The 15,964-nt window shown below is 48.9% G+C and overlaps 1 protein-coding gene across 1 annotated transcript in view; it reads right to left on the bottom strand.

Annotated features, from left to right (window-relative positions):
* Positions 1-14,279: 14,279 nt before the first annotated feature.
* Positions 14,280-15,964, bottom strand: part of DCHS2 (dachsous cadherin-related 2) — a 173,585-nt gene continuing 171,900 nt past the window's right edge. The window contains 1 exon segment of the mRNA XM_058193811.1: positions 14,280-14,553. Within this exon segment, the coding sequence (XP_058049794.1) occupies positions 14,280-14,553 (274 nt within the window).

The following is a 15,964-nucleotide window of genomic DNA, read 5'->3' as shown; positions in this document are numbered from 1 at the left end:
CTTATCATTAATTACTGATTGGATTAATTTAACTGAGGAAAGAGTTTTGAATATAGAAGGTTATGGTTTGTTATATGGTGGCATGCTATTTATTATATGATAAGAAAGTAGATAAAATATTTAAAATAATATAATTAGAAATGCATTATTGAGGGTCTGGAGGAAATATCAATATAAATTAGATGGAAAGATTCAATATGGGCAATGAGACACATGATAGAAAATAGAATATATATCAAAAGATGGAGTGTTACCTATAAAGAACTTCTTTGTATGGAAGGGGAATTAATTAAAATCCAGAGAAAAGATGGGGAAGAAGGATTACATGGTTCCAATATGGACAATTACAAGCTAGATGGATTAGATCAAAAATAGCAAATTTTAAACAAAAAGGTGATAGACTCAGAGACTGAATTGGTTAAGGATTGTATGATTAAGTGGGCACAAAATTTTCAGCAACCAATAATGTTGGAAACTTGGGAAAGAATTTGGGTGAGAATGTTAAATTTACACAAGCGCAAAATATGAGAAAATTTTATAAGATGTTTTATAGATGGCATTTAGACCCCAAAAGTTGTCATGTGTATCCTAATGTACAGGCTAAATGTTGGAGATGCGATTGTGAAGATGCCATATTACCATATATGGTGGACTTGTAAAAATTAAAGCATTTTGGATTAAAGTATGGTGGATCATGCAGAATATTTTGAAAAGAAGATTAAGTTTACTCCGAGTTCTTTCTACTAGGAATAATTATGGATTGTACAGCTATAGAGACTAAATTGATTTTGAACTTAATAACAACAAGACTTTTGATTGCTCAATATTGGAAGAAAGAATTACCAAGAATGGACACTCAAAGTATCAAATCTGGCAGAAATGGCAAAATTTCTGCTTGAAAGACTATACACAAGAAAATATATTTTAGAATGGAAAATGTGGGATTATATTCAAAATAAGTATCAGATAAAAAATATCGAATAGCATATGAGTAAATTTTGAAATATTTTGTATTAGATATATTTTGAAGGAGAGGAATTGAGGTGATTATGTGGAGACTAAGTTATAATTTAGGAATTATTTTGGATTATGATTGTTAGTTTTGATTCCATTGTTCTGGGAAGTCTGTGGGGGTAAGGGGAGGGAATTGGGGGTTGAGGATGATGGGTGATGGTTAATGTACAGGGATTATTGAAGATGTATAAATATAATTAATGTAGTCGGGTCTGCCCAGTTACCATTTTAGACGGTGGGAGGAGAAAAGAGAGAGGAGGTAGGAAGAGGAGAAGAGGAAGGAAGAGAAGAGGAAGGAAGGTGTAGTGGAGGAGGAGAGGATGTAGATAAGAAGGAGAGGAAGGTTTGGAAAGTAAAGAAGGTAGAAGAGGAAGAGTGTTAAATGGTGACTGGGCAAGCCACTAATGTATAACTGTACATTGGATGAATGTTTGATATGACTGTAAATAAAACTTTTAAAAAAAAGATGCTTGGCAACTGGCATGTACTTTTTAATAATGTAATCATGATCCTTTGACATCTGACCAGAAAGCCACTTAAACATGTCTCCTTAGCAACAAAAAATTGAGCTCAATTGTGGTCTTTTCAGTTTATCTTATTGAAATCAACCATGGAATGCTCATCAGTGTGAAAAAATGTAAATCACTTTCTTCAGTGTTATTAACTTTGAGCGGACACTAACAGGTTATAAGTTGAGAACTATGTACTGATATTTCTATGCATTTTGGTCCCCATTTCTCTCTTTGCATCTACAAATTAGGCAGATTCTTTTCTAATGAAAAGAAGAATTGACGATCTGAAAGCAGTTTTCCAGTATTTGAAAAGAAGAATCAATTATTCTCCAAAGCGCAGAAGGCAAGAGAAGAAACAATGGGTGGAAACTCATCAGAGAAGCAACCTGGAATTAAGGAAAAACTTCTAAGAAGAGGACATTTAACCAGAACAGCCAAGTTGTGGGTGCTTCATCATTGGAAGAAGAGACTGGATAGCCACCTTTCTGAAATGTTATGGGTTCTCTTGAGCATTGAATAGAAGACCTCAATTCTTAGCTCTATTCTAGTCTTCTTCTTCTATTCTTAAAACAATTTCTAGGAGACACATGAATATATTATTATTTACAATGTCTGTACTTTTGAACAATTCCTTCCTCAAAGGTCATCAAATCGATCCCAGGGTGACCTGGTTTATGACCCAACTTACAACCTATAAGGCCTCATTCATGGCCAAAAATTGAAAGGACTGCCAGTAAGAGATATTAGGAGGACCAATGAACTATTCATCCATCTATTTCTCAACCCATCCTTGAATGACTTCAACTCCCATTAGAGCAGAGCTGGCTCAAATGCTGAACTTTTCTAAGGACAAATAGATTTCTCAATCAAAATTATAGGGTCTATGCTTCCAAAGATTGGCACTGTACCTGTATGCCATTCTATAACACTGGTAGAACAGCTATTATCATAAGAGAAAAGGAAGAGATGGAATGTTTCTTCATATTTTGATCTGACTACTTAACCTGATTACATATGAACTTGGATGTGACATTTACAAAATACTGAATAATAGAATAGAATAGAATAGAATAGAATAGAATAGAATAGAATAGAATAGAATAGAATAGAATAGAATAGAATAGAATAGAATAGCATTTTTTTATTGGCCAAGTGTGATTGGACACACAAGAATTTGTCTTGGTGCATATGCTCTCAGTGTACATAAAGAGGAAGAAGATACCTTCATCAAGGTACAACATTTACAACACAAATGATGTACAAATTTAACACTGAATGATACAACACTTAATGATAATCATATACAAATAAGATCAGAACAATCAATATCAATATAAATATTACCAGCAACAAGTTATAGTCACAGTCATAAGTGGAAGAGATTGGTGATGGGAACAATGAGAAGATTAATAGTAGTGCAGATTTAGTAAATAGTTTGAGTGTTGAGGAATTATTTGTTTAGCAGAGTGATCCTTTAAAAACTGTTCTTGTCTATTGTTCTGGTGTGCAGTGCTCTATATAGCGTCTTTGGGGTAGGAGTTAACAGTTTATGTGGGATGTGATCTGTAAATATTTTCACGTCTTCTTGATTCATACAGTATGGGTCCTCAATGGAAGGAGGTTGAGTTACTGCAGTTCTAATGATCCTCTGAAGTCTGTGTCTTTCTGTTAGGTTGAACCAAACCAGACAGTTATAGAGGTGCAAATGACAGACTCAATAATTCCTCAGAACTGATTCTCCTTGGGCAGTTTGAGCTTTCTGAGTTGGTAGAAAGAACATTCTTTGCCCAGATGATGTTTTGATGTTAGCTGTCCATTTTAGATCTTGCGATATGATAGAACCTAGAAATTTGAATTCTACTGTTGATATGTGTTGTCTAGTATTGTGAGAGGTGGAAGTATGGAAGGGTTTCTCTAAAGTCTACCACCATTTCTACGTTTTGAGTGTGTTCAGTTCCAGATTGTTTGGTCGCACCACAAGCTGGTCGTTCGACCTGGGTCTATATGCTGATTAGTCATTGTCTCAATGAGACCAGTCACTGTTTGTCATCTGCTTCAGTAGTTTAACAGATGGATCGTTGGAGATGCAGTCATTGGTATACAGAGAGAAAGTGGGGAGCTCACAGCTTGCTCCTGTCTAATTGTACAGGTATCTGATGTGATCCTGCTTAGCTTCACCTAAGCTTCCTGTTGGTTGAAGCTTGTGATCCACCAGTCTGTTCAGGTACATGTAGCTGGTTTAGCTTAGTTAGAAGAGTGTCTGGAATGATGGTATTGAATGCTGAACTAAAGTCTACAAGAGGACCCTTGTATAGGTCTTTGGATTAAGATTTTGTAAGATGAGTCCATATAACAGCATCATCTGTTGATCTATTTGCTGGGTATGCAAACTGCAAGGGGTCTAACAGCGATCCATGATGGTTTCAATGAAGCACTAGTCTTTCAAAGGTTTCCTTATTACAGATGTCAAAGCAATTGGTCTGTAGTCTTTCAGTTCCTTGATGGTGGGCTTCTTCACTGGGTGATGGTAGAGCATTTAGCAGAAGACATAGCACATCTAATGATTTCTGAAGATATGGGTGAAGATCAATTGTTCATCAGACTGTTCTGTTTCCTCCCCAATACTCCCAGCAAAGAGTCAGTCAGAGGCCTTCTTTTCTCCTTTTATTTACATAAATAGATGTCCTGCCACGTCTACCACGGGCCTGCCAAGTTTCTGGAGATAACGAGGAAATTATAGATAAGGCCAGAATTACTCACGAATATATTCTTCCCTCCATTGATACAGTTTGCCCAAATTCATTGCTTTGTCCAAGACAAAAACCAGGAAGTCCCCTCCTATTTATAGTCTCTGCAGATGTCACTGCATGACAATTTGACTTGGCTTTATCCCAACTCTGCTTCTGCTGCGGCGATCACCTTCAGTCTTGCATCACTCCAAAACTGTTCTTGGGGCGTTGCCAAATCAGAAGAAGGCTCCAGAGAATCAGGCTTGGCCCCTCCTCCTCCTTTGAGTGGGTGCCAGGGAAAGGGCTCAAGAGAAGCAGGGCTTGCCAGGTCTTCTCCCTCACTTTCTGAATCATCCGAGTCCAGGAGTCTGGGTCCAGGAACCTGGGTCACAACACTATCCTCACATGAGGCCCTTCCCCGGGCTGACAATCGGGATGCGGTCGGGCTGGGTTCTGCTCATGGAAGGCCTGCACCAGGTCAGGGCATGAATGTCGGAGGCATCTACCCAGGAGAAATCAGTCCCGTATCCCTTCCACGCGATCAAATATTGGAAACGACCCTTCAGCCAGCGGAGTCTCGTGCTGTGGACTTCGTATTCCTCCGACCGTCCTCGGCGACAGTGACGGGTGCTGTTGGGCACCGAAGGGGACTCGGTGTGGCCTCAGGAACCAGAAGGGACCGGTGAAACGGGTGGATCCGCATGGATCGTGGCAGGGTCAGTCGGTAGGCTACCGGGTTGATGACTGCCTCAACAGGGAACGGGCCGATGAATCGGTGGTCCAACTTCTTTACCAGGCGGTCGGACGGGAGGTGTTTGGTGGAGAGCCACACCCGGTCTCCAACTGCCAGCGGGGGCGTTGCCCGTCGGGAACGGTCGGCGGATCGTTTGTAGTCCTCCTTTGCCCGATCCAGCTGCTGACGTACCAACTGTTGGACCGCATGCAATTCCGTCAGGAAGGTCTGCGTTTCGGGAACAGGAGAATCTGGTGGTGCCAGAGGGAAAAGCCGTGGATGGTACCCCACATTGGCAAAGAACGGGGTCATCTGAGTAGAGGTGTGCTGAGAGTTGTTAAAAGCAAACTCCGCCAGGGACAGGTAATTGGCCCAGTTGTCCTATTGCTGGTTGATGAAGCAACGAAGATACTGTTCCAGGATACCGATGACCTTTTCTGTACCCCCGTCGGTCTCCGGATGGTGCGATTATGACAGACACACCTGCACCTCCAACGCGGCCATCAGGCTCTTCCAGAAGCGAGCTGTGAACTTAACTCCGCGGTCCGAAACCACCCTGTCCGGTAGACCATGAAGGCGGAAGATGTGCTGCAGAAAGAGACGGGCCGTTTTTGCGGTGTGGGCAGTCCGCGGCATGGGATGAAGTGTGCCATCTTGGTGAGCATGTCCACCACCACCAGCACCGTGGTGAACCCAGAGGAGGGCGGCAGGTCCGTCAGGAAGTCCATGGAGATCACCCCCAGGGTCTGTCGTGTGTCGGCAAGGGCTGGAGGAGCCCGGGAGGGGCCCCCGTGGTGGCCTTGGCTTGCTGGCACGGTACGCAGGATGTCACATAGGCATGTACATCATGCCGCACTCGGGGCCACCAAAAGGTCCGTGTCACCAGGTGGAGGGTCTTGAAGAACCCAAAATGTCCTGCTGCAGGGTTGTCGTGGCACTGGGTCATGACGAGGGCTTGGAGTGGTCCTGTGGGCACATATAATCGCCCCCGAAACTTGAGTAAGTCCTCCTCCAAGGTCCAAGGAGACGTGGGGCCCACCTCCGCTCTCCTTTGCTGCGACCAGGCGTCCTGGCGCTGCGCCTCTCGCACCTGGGCCCGCAAGTCCACTGGTTCCCGTGCTGTGGCCAAGGCTTCTGCCGGCAGCACTGTCCGTGGAGGAAGGGGGTCTTTGGCGCAGAGGTACTCTGGCTTGCGGGACAGGGCATCCGCCCTCCAGTTGTGACCGCTGGGAATGTAGGTCACGCGGAAGTTGAACCGGGCAAAAAACAACGACCACCGGATCTGCTGCTGGTTCAACTTCCGAGCTGTGGTGAGGTGCTCGAGATTCCGATGGTCCGTTCGGACCTCCACCTGATGTTGGGCCCCCTCCAGATGGTGTCACCAAGCCTTGAATGCAGCCTTGATAGCCAGCAACTCTTTTTCCCAGATGGTGTAGTTGCGCTCGGAAGGATTGAGTTTCCGGGAGTAGTAAGCGCAGGGAAAAAGTATGCCACCATTCGTCAGAGCCTGTAGCAGCACCGCTCCCAGAGCCACATTGGACGCGTCCGTTTCCACCACAAAAGGCCGGAGCGGGTCGGGATGCCTCAGGACGGGTTCCGTGACGAAGGCTTTCTTGAGGGCGGTGAATGCTTCTTGCTGCGGGGGACCCCACCGGAACGCAACCTTCTTCCTGAGGAGCTGGGTAAGTGGAGCCGTCAGTGTGGCAAAGCCCGGGATGAAGGTCCGGTAGTAGCTGGCGAAGCCCAGCAGGCGCTGAACATCCTTCACCCGACGAGGGGCTTCCCAGCTACACAAAGCTTCTACTTTGCATGGGTCCATGGCTATGCCCTCGGGCGAGATGATATGCCCGAGGAATTCTATGGAAGTCCGGAAGAAGACGCATTTCTCCAGCTTCGCATTGAGTTGTTGCTCCCGCAAGCGTTGCAGAACCAGACCGACGTGTCGAAGGTGGCTTTCCCTGGACCGGGAGTAAATCAGGATGTCTGCCAGGTAGATACCCACAAACCGATCCAACATGTCTCGGAACACATCGTTCATGAAGTGCTGGAAAATGGCGGGAGCGTTGGTCAACCCAAATGGCATGACAGTGTATTTGTAGTGTCCGTATCGGGTGCCGAATGCCGTCTTCCATTCGTCTCCTTCTCGCATCCGCACCAGGTTGTAGGCCCCCCGGAGATCGAGCTTGGTGAAGATCGTGGCCTCCCGCAACCTCTCCAGCAGCTCCGGGATGAGTGGCAGGGGGTAGCGATTCCGCACCGTAATGGCGTTTAGCCAGCGGTAATCACAGCACAGGCGCAAGTCCCCTGTCTTCTTCTTCACGAAGAGGATCGGGGCCGAGAAAGGGGACTTTGAAGGCCGGATGAACCCTCGGGGCAGATTTTTGTCCAGGAAGTCCCTGAGGGCGGCCAACTCGGGCTCCGACATGGAATACAGGCGTCCCATAGGCAGTGGTGCGTTGGGCAGAAGGTCCACGGGGCAATCGTAGGGCTGATGCGGGGGTAGTCAGTCCGCCTCCTTCTCGCTGAACACGTCGGCGAAGTCCGTCAGTTCAGGAGGCAAGGTGATGGCAGCACAGGTTTTGCGGCTGTGGGCAGTCCGCGGCATGGGATGAAGTGTGCCATCTTGGTGAGCATGTCCACCACCACCAGCACCGTAGTGAACCCAGAGGAGGGCGGCAGGTCCGTCAGGAAGTCCATGGAGATCGCCCCCCAGGGTCTGTCGGGTGTCGGCAAGGGCTGGAGGAGCCTGGGAGGGGCCCCCGTGGCGGCCTTGGCTTGCTGGCACGGTACGCAGAATGTCACGTAGGCATGTACATCATGCCGCACTCAGGGCCACCAAAAGGTCCGTGTCACCAGGTGGAGGGTCTTGAAGAACCCAAAATGTCCTGCTGCAGGGTTGTCGTGGCACTGGGTCATGACGAGGGCTTGGAGTGGTCCTGTGGGCACATATAATCGCCCCTGAAACTTGAGTAAGTCCTCCTCCAAGGTCCAAGGAGACGTGGGGCCCACCTCCGCTCTCCTTTGCTGCGACCAGGCGTCCTGGCGCTGCGCCTCTCGCACCTGGGCCCGCAAGTCCACTGGTTCCCGTGCTGCGGCCAAGGCTTCTGCCGGCAGCACTGTCCGTGGAGGAAGGGGGTCTTTGGCGCAGAGGTACTCTGGCTTGCGGGACAGGGCATCCGCCCTCCAGTTGTGACCACTGGGAATGTAGGTCACACGGAAGTTGAACCAGGCAAAAAACAACGACCACCGGATCTGCTGCTGGTTAAACTTCCGAGCTGTGGTGAGGTGCTCGAGATTCCGATGGTCCGTTCGGACCTCCACCTGATGTTGGGCCCCCTCCAGATGGTGTCACCAAGCCTTGAATGCAGCCTTGATAGCCAGCAACTCTTTTTCCCAGATGGTGTAGTTGCGCTCAGAAGGATTGTGTTTCCGGGAGTAGTAAGCGCAGGGAAAAAGTGTGCCGCCATTTGTCGGAGCCTGTAGCAGCACCGCTCCCAAAGCCACATTGGACGCGTCCGTTTCCACCACAAAAGGCCGGAGCGGGTCGGGATGCCTCAGGACGGGTTCCGTGACGAAGGCTTTCTTGAGGGCGGTGAATGCTTCTTGCTGCGGGGGACCCCACCGGAACGCAACCTTCTTCCTGAGGAGCTGGGTAAGTGGAGCCGTCAGTGTGGCAAAGCCCGGGATGAAGGTCCGGTAGTAGTTGGCGAAGCCCAGCAGGCGCTGAACATCCTTCACCCGACGAGGGGCTTCCCAGCTACACAAAGCTTCTACTTTGCATGGGTCCATGGCTATGCCCTCGGGCGAGATGATATGCCCGAGGAATTCTATGGAAGTCCGGAAGAAGACGCATTTCTCCAGCTTCGCATTGAGTTGTTGCTCCTGCAAGCGTTGCAGAACCAGACCGACGTGTCGAAGGTGGCTTTCCCTGGACCGGGAGTAAATCAGGATGTCGATCAGGTAGATAACCATGAACCGATCCAACATGTCTCGGAACACGTCGTTCATGAAGTGCTGGAAAATGGCGGGAGCGTTGGTCAACCCAAATGGCATGACAGTGTATTCGTAGTGTCCGTATCGGGTGCCGAATGCCGTCTTCCATTCGTCTCCTTCTCGCATCCGCACCAGGTTGTAGGCCCCACGGAGATCAAGCTTGGTGAAGATCGTGGCCTCCCGCAACCTCTCCAGCAGCTCCGGGATGAGCGGCAGGGGGTAGCGATTCCGCACCGTAATGGCGTTTAGCCAGCGGTAATCACAGCACAGGCGCAAGTCCCCTGTCTTCTTCTTCACGAAGAGGACCGGGGCCGAGAGAGGGGACTTTGGAGGCCGGATGAATCCGCGGGCCAAATTTTTGTCCAGGAAGTCCCTGAGGGCGGCCAACTCGGGCTCCGACATGGAATACAGGCGTCCCATAGGCAGTGGTGCATTGGGCAGAAGGTCCACGGGGCAATCGTAGGGCTGATGCACGGGTAGTCAGTCCGCCTCCTTCTCGCTGAACACGTCGGCGAAGTCCGTCAGTTCAGGAGGCAAGGTGATGGCAGCGGTGGGGACGTTCTGGCTGGCACAGGTGTGGCGGATGTGATCGACGCACTGCAGACTCAGGAAAGAGATGGCGTTCCGCGACCAGGCCACCTGAGGATCGTGGGTCCGAAGCCAGGCCAACCCAAGGACCAAGGGAAAATGAAGGTCTGCTGTGACATAAAACTGGATCGCCTCCTCGTGGTCCCCAATAGCCAGGCGCAAAGGCTGGGTGGCAAATTTAATGGGGCCGGACACCAATTCTCGTCCATCAATTGTCTCTACCCGCATCGGAGGGTCCACCGGAACCACGGGGACCGCAAACTGGGTCACAAAGGCCTGGTCCATAAAGTTTGTTGTGGCCCCTGAGTCCACCAGTGCATGCGCCTGGAGCCCGTCCAACTGGTTCCCCAACCATATCCATGTGTCCTTCAGATGCCGAGGGGCCCAGAGTCTACTTCCAAACGCCCAGTGGGGCTTATACGTGCCGACCTAGGGTTTCCCAGTCGGGCCTGCTCCGCTTCGATTGGTCATGCTGTGATTCGGGGACGGCGTGCCCCACCGCTGGGGCAAGAAGGGTGGCGGGCTCCCACAGTACAGGCACAATCCCCTTGGCGCCTCGGTTCCGCTCCTGGGCTGTCAGGCGAGGTCTGGCCGCCCCAACTCCATGGGCTCTTCCGCAGCGGTTACAAAACGGTGGCGACCTGGGTGCTGGTGGTGCAGGAAGTGGGGTGCAGATGTCGACGTGGGTCCCGGGGTGCGACGGGACGGTCGCCGCTGCAGACGGGCATCGAGGCGGAGACAAAGGGCACCAAGTTGTCGAGGTCCGGCGCGCCCACCCGGGCCAGCCTCTTGCAATTCCTCTGAGAGTCCCTCCTGAACGCGCCCACCAGCGCTGCATCATTCCAGTCAGAGTCCTGGCACAAAAGACGAAATTGGCGATGTACTCCTGCAGGGGCGTTTCCTTGACGGAGTTCCTTAAGGCGCCTGGTTGCCATCAGCATTCGAACGGGTCCTCGTACATGGTGCGAGGTGCTGCCAAAGCTGTTGGTCCGCCAGCAGGGGCTGTCCTGGAGAGGGCGTGGCCCATCGAGCAGCCAAGCCGGAAAGAAGGTTAATCACGAAGGCCACCTTAGCCCGGTCGTCTGGGAAATCCTCTGGCCTCATAGCCATGTAGAGCTGGCACTGTCCCAAGAAGGTCGGGAACATCTCAGGCTGCCCAGAAAACTTATTGGGCACGGTTATCGGGCACTTGCGACAAGGAGGAGGAGTGGGAGGATGGGGGGGGCTGCAGGCACCTTCCCGGCAGCAAGTTGGCCTGCCAAGTGAGCCACTTGCTGCTGGAGCTGTTGATTAGCCGCTTGTAGCTGCTGTAACTGCTGCTGTACCAGCTGCTGGTCCATCTTTGGTGGAAGATGTTTTAGTCGAGGTCTTGGACAAAATGTTCTGTTTCCCTCCCCCCAATACTCCCAGCAAAGAGTCAGTCAGAGGCCTTTTTTTCTCCTTTTATTTACATAAATAGATGACCTGGCCACGTCTACCCACGGGCCTGCCAAGTTTCTGCAGATAACGAGGAAATTATAGATAAGGCCAGAATTACTCACGAATATATTCTTCCCTCCATTGATACAGTTTGCCCGTGCAAATTCATTGCTTTGTCCAAGACAAAAAAACAGGAAGTCCCGCCTCCTATTTATAGTCTCTGCAGATGTCACTGCATGACAATTATGACTTGGCTTTATCCCAACTCTGCTTCTGCTGCGCCGTCACGCGCAGTCTTGCATCACTCCAAAACTGTTCTTGGGGCGTTGCCAAATCAGAAGAAGGCTCCAGAGAATCAGGTCTTGCCGGCCCCTCTTCCTCCCTTTGAGTGGGTGCCAGGGAGGGAAAGGGCTCAAGAGAAGCAGGGCTTGCCAGGTCTTCTCCCTCACTTTCTGAATCATCCGAGTCCAGGAGTCCGGGTCCAGGAACCTGGGTCACAACACAGACTTTTAAGCAAGAAGGAGTTATGTTGTCTGGACCTGGAGCTTTTCCTGGCTTTTGTCTCTGAAATAGGTCGTGCACTTCCTTTTCTGTGATCACTAGGAGTTGTCAACCCAATGAAATGGGGTCAGTTGTAGGAGGCTTGGCTGTTGTTGGTGTGTCTGAGATGGGGGTAGCGGAGATAGGTGACTACGGTTTCCTTTCAAGCCTGCAGTAAAACTCATTCAGGTCGTCTGCCAGATGTTGATTACCTACAGCCTGGGAAGGAGGTTTGCCATAGCCGGTGATATTTTTAAGAGTTTTCCACATGTTTGCTGGTTCATTTGCTGAAAACTGTTTGAAATGATAATCAGTGATCCTGAGTTTAATGAACACTTTATTTATTGATTGATTGATTTTATTTTATTTATTTATTTGTCAAACACAACAATATATATAAGTATAAGCATGAAATAACCATACGAATTCGATACAACCAAAGGGAACATTAGGACAGGGACGGTAGGCACTCTGGTGCTCTTATGCACACCCCTTACAGTCCTCTTAGGAATCGGGTGAGGTCAACAGTAGATAGTCTTTGGTTAAAGCTTTGGGGATTTTGGGAAGGGACCACAGAGTCAGGTAGTGCATTCCAGGCATGAATAGAATAGAATAGAATAGAATAGAATAGAATAGAATAGAATAGAATAGAATAGAATAGAATAGAATAGAATAGAATAGAAGTCCTCTCTACTGGAACTGGGGAAGATGTCATAATCAGAGGCCTTTCCCTCTGAGGCCTTTCCCTGTCGGCCTCCTTGGCAAGGGAGGGGGCTCTTTCAGGCCAGGCTTGATCTCCGTCTCAGTAGGCCTCAGAGGAGTTCTGACAGTAGTCTTCTGGGCCAAATCTGGCAGCACCAGCGTCAAAGTCCTCTCTCTTTAGCCATAAAGGTCTTTAAGAAGGCTGCAATAATTAGTTTTATATATAAAACAGGTAAATAGTCATCAGTGATGAGATGTAGGATTTTGGAAAATAATCTGTGCTGCCACAGAAATCTTGACAAGGCCTTCCAGTGAGATTTTGCCATTAAAATTAAGATTTTTAAATTTATTTATTTATTTAAAGTAGGCACGTTGGTGCGCTTATGCACACCCCTTACAGCCCTCTTAGGAATGGGGTGAGGTCTACAGTAGACAGTCTAAGGTTAAAGTTTTGGGGGTTTGGGGAAGAAACCACAGAGTCAGGTAGTGTATTCCAGACATTGACCACTCTGTTGCTGAAGTCGTATTTCTTGCAATCAAGTTGGAGCGGTTTACCTTAAGTTTGTATCTATTGTGTGCTCATGTACTGTTATGGTTGAAGCCGAAGTAGTCATTGACAGGTAGGATGTAGTAGCAGATAATTTTATGTATTATGTTTAGGTCAAACCAAAGGCAGTGTAGTTCTAAGATGTCTAAACCCAAAATTTCAAGTCTGGTGGCATAAGGATTCTGTTGCAGGCAGAGGAGTGGAGGACTTTTCTCTTGAAATAAATCTGGACTCTCTCAATTGTATTCATGTCCGATATGCGGTGTGGGTTCCAGACAGATGAGCTATATTCGAGAATTGGTCTAGCAAATGTTTTGTATATCCTCTCTCTCCCCCCCTCTCTCTATGTATATGTTTCCAGTTCCAGTTAAGAGAATACTTGGAAACACTTTTCTTCCATGTAAATATATGCCGCCCTTGTTTCTATTTCAGTGTTATTCTGCTCATAGTCTGATATGAAATCTTAATGAAATATTTTAAAAGCAATATTCAGTAGTGGTTACAAGCAAGAGTGAATCAACATTCTTCAAGCAGGTTTAGAAAAATTATTCACAGAAAGAGAAAGAATAGGCCTTTGTCATTTTTATTTATTTATTCATTTATTAAACTATTATTGCTTGGTCTCAGAGATCCTCCTGATGACTTTGGAGAGGAGTTGGAGTTGACTCCTAACAAGACTCGGCTTGATCCGATGACCAAACTGCCGAAAAATTTCTTCCATTGAGTCAGCTGCAGCCTGAACCACCCAGGCTTCGCAATCAGCTTGCAGATCCTGGAGACCTTAAAAAAAATCCAGAAAACAAGTGATTTCCAGGATCGACCGAAAGAACTAACCCTGATCAACGATAGAGCTTCTGGAGAAAAAACCACCACTTCAAGTGAGGGAACTTTGAAATTCACCGAGGAAAACTTCTTCAATTTGTTTTGAAGTCACCACAACCAGTTTCATGTATCGCACGCAGCAGCCTAGGCATATAACCTTCTTCCTGGCCTCCAATGGAACTGGGGAAGACTTCACAATCAGAGGCCTTTCCCTCTGAGGACTTTCCCTCTCGGGCCTCCTTGGCAAGGGAGGGGGCTCCTTCTCCGTCTGAGGCGGCCTCGGAGGCGTCCTGACAGTAGTCTTCTGGGCCAAATCTGGCAGCACCAGCGCTGGAGGCTGAACCTTCTTCCTGACCTCCAATGGAATTGGGGACGACGTCACAATCAGAGGCCTTTCCCTCTCAGGCCTTTCCCTCTCGGGCCTCCTTGGCAAGGGAGGGGGCTCTTTCAGCCCAGGCTTCTTCTCCGTTTGAGGAGGCCTCGGAGGTGTCCGGAATGTAGTCTTCTGGGCCAAATCTGGCAGCACCAGCGCTGGAGGCTGAACCTTCTTCCTGACCTCCAATGGAATTGGGGAAGACATCACAATCAGAGGCCTTTCCCTCTGAGGCCTTTCCCTATCGGCCTCCTTGGCAAGAGAGGGGGCTCTTTCAGGCTAGGCTTCCTCTCCATCTGAGGAGGACTCAGAGGCGTCCTTGACAGTAGTCTTTTGGGCCAAATCTGGCAGCACCAGAGTTGGAGACTGAACCTTCTTCCTGACCTCCAATGGAATTGGGGACGGCGTCACAATCAGAGGCCTTTCCCTCTGAGGCCTTTTCCTCTCGGGCCTCTTTGGCAAGGGAGGGGGCTCTTTCAGGCCAGGCTTCCTCTCCATCTGAGGAGGTCTCGGAGGCGTCCTTGACAGTAGTCTTTTGGGCCAAATCTGGCAGCACCAGCGCTGGAAGCTGAACCTTCTTCCTGACCTCCAATGGAATTGGGGACGACGTCACAATCAGAGGCCTTTCCCTCTGAGGCCTTTCCCTCTCGGGCCTCCTTGGCAAGGGAGGGGGCTCTTTCAGGCCAGGCTTGATCTCCGACTGAGGAGGCCTCGGAGGCGTCCTGACAGTAGTCTTCTGGGTCAAATCTGGCAGCACCAGCGCTGGAGGCTGAACCTTCTTCCTGACCTCCAATGGAATGTTATGTTTCTCATTTTTATTTATTTATTTATTTATTAAACTATGATTGCTTGGTCTCAGAGATCCTCCCGACAACTTTGGAGAGGAGTTGACTCCTAATAAGACCCGGCTTGATCCGATGGCCACACTGCCGAAAGATTTCTTCCATTGAGTCAGCTGCAGCCTGAACCACCTTCTTTCTGACCTCCAATGGAACTGGGGAATATGTCACAATCAGAGGCCTTTCCCTCTGAGGCCTTTCCTTTTCGGGCCTCCTTGGCAAGGGAGGGGGCTCTTTCAGGCCAGGCTTGATCTCCATATGAGGAGGCCTTGGAGGTGTTCTGACGGTAGTCTTCTGGACCAAATCAGGCAGCACCAGCGCTGGAGGCTGAACCTTCTTCCCGACCTCCAATGGAACTGGGGAAGATGTCACAATCAGAGGCCTTTCCCTCTGAGGCCTTTCCTTTTTGGGCCTCCTTGGCAAGGGAGGGGGCTCTTTCAGGCCAGGCTTGATCTCTGTCTGAGGAGGCTTCGGAGGCGTCCTGACAGTAGTCTTCTGGGCCAAATCTGGCAGCACCAGCGCTGGAGGCTGAACCTTCTTTCTGACCTCCAATGGAACTGGGGAAGACGTCACGATCAGAGGCAAGACCTGCGTGGTTTGCTGAGTGGCTGAGAAAGTGGATTTATGGAGTCAGAGAAGAGGACTTCCTGGTTGCCCCACCAATGTAGGTCATTATTATTGATCTGTGGATGGGACTCCTTGCTGTCCTTCTTCAGGTAGGGCAACTTTTTCAGAATACAATCCATCCTTGCATGAAGAGTGAGTGTTGGAAGTGGAAGGAGATCCTACCAAGAAAGGAGTGGTCCTTGGTACTCCCGTCTGTCTGTCTGTCTATTATATCTCTCTCTCTCTCTCTCTCTCTCTCTATCTATCTATCTATCTATCTATCTATCTATCTATCTATCTATCATCCACTCAACTCCGCTCTTCTCCGTTCTTATCTCCTCCATTCAGTTCCAATCTTTTCTGCTGTCATCTCCTCCACTCTGCTCTACTCGTGTCTCCTCTACTCTGCTTCGCTCTCTCTGCTTTTATATCATCCATTTTGCTCGGCTTTGCTCTTAGCTCCACTCTGCTTTTATCTCCTCCACTCCTTTCTCCTCCGCTCCGCTCAAAGCAACTCAACTAAACTATCCTCCACTGTCCTCTCCTC

This window comes from Ahaetulla prasina, chromosome 8 (assembly GCF_028640845.1).
Source record: "Ahaetulla prasina isolate Xishuangbanna chromosome 8, ASM2864084v1, whole genome shotgun sequence".
NCBI classification, from domain to species: domain Eukaryota; kingdom Metazoa; phylum Chordata; class Lepidosauria; order Squamata; family Colubridae; genus Ahaetulla; species Ahaetulla prasina.
Note: the sequence above shows the minus strand (reverse complement) of the source record. Positions and strands in the feature narration are given on the sequence as shown.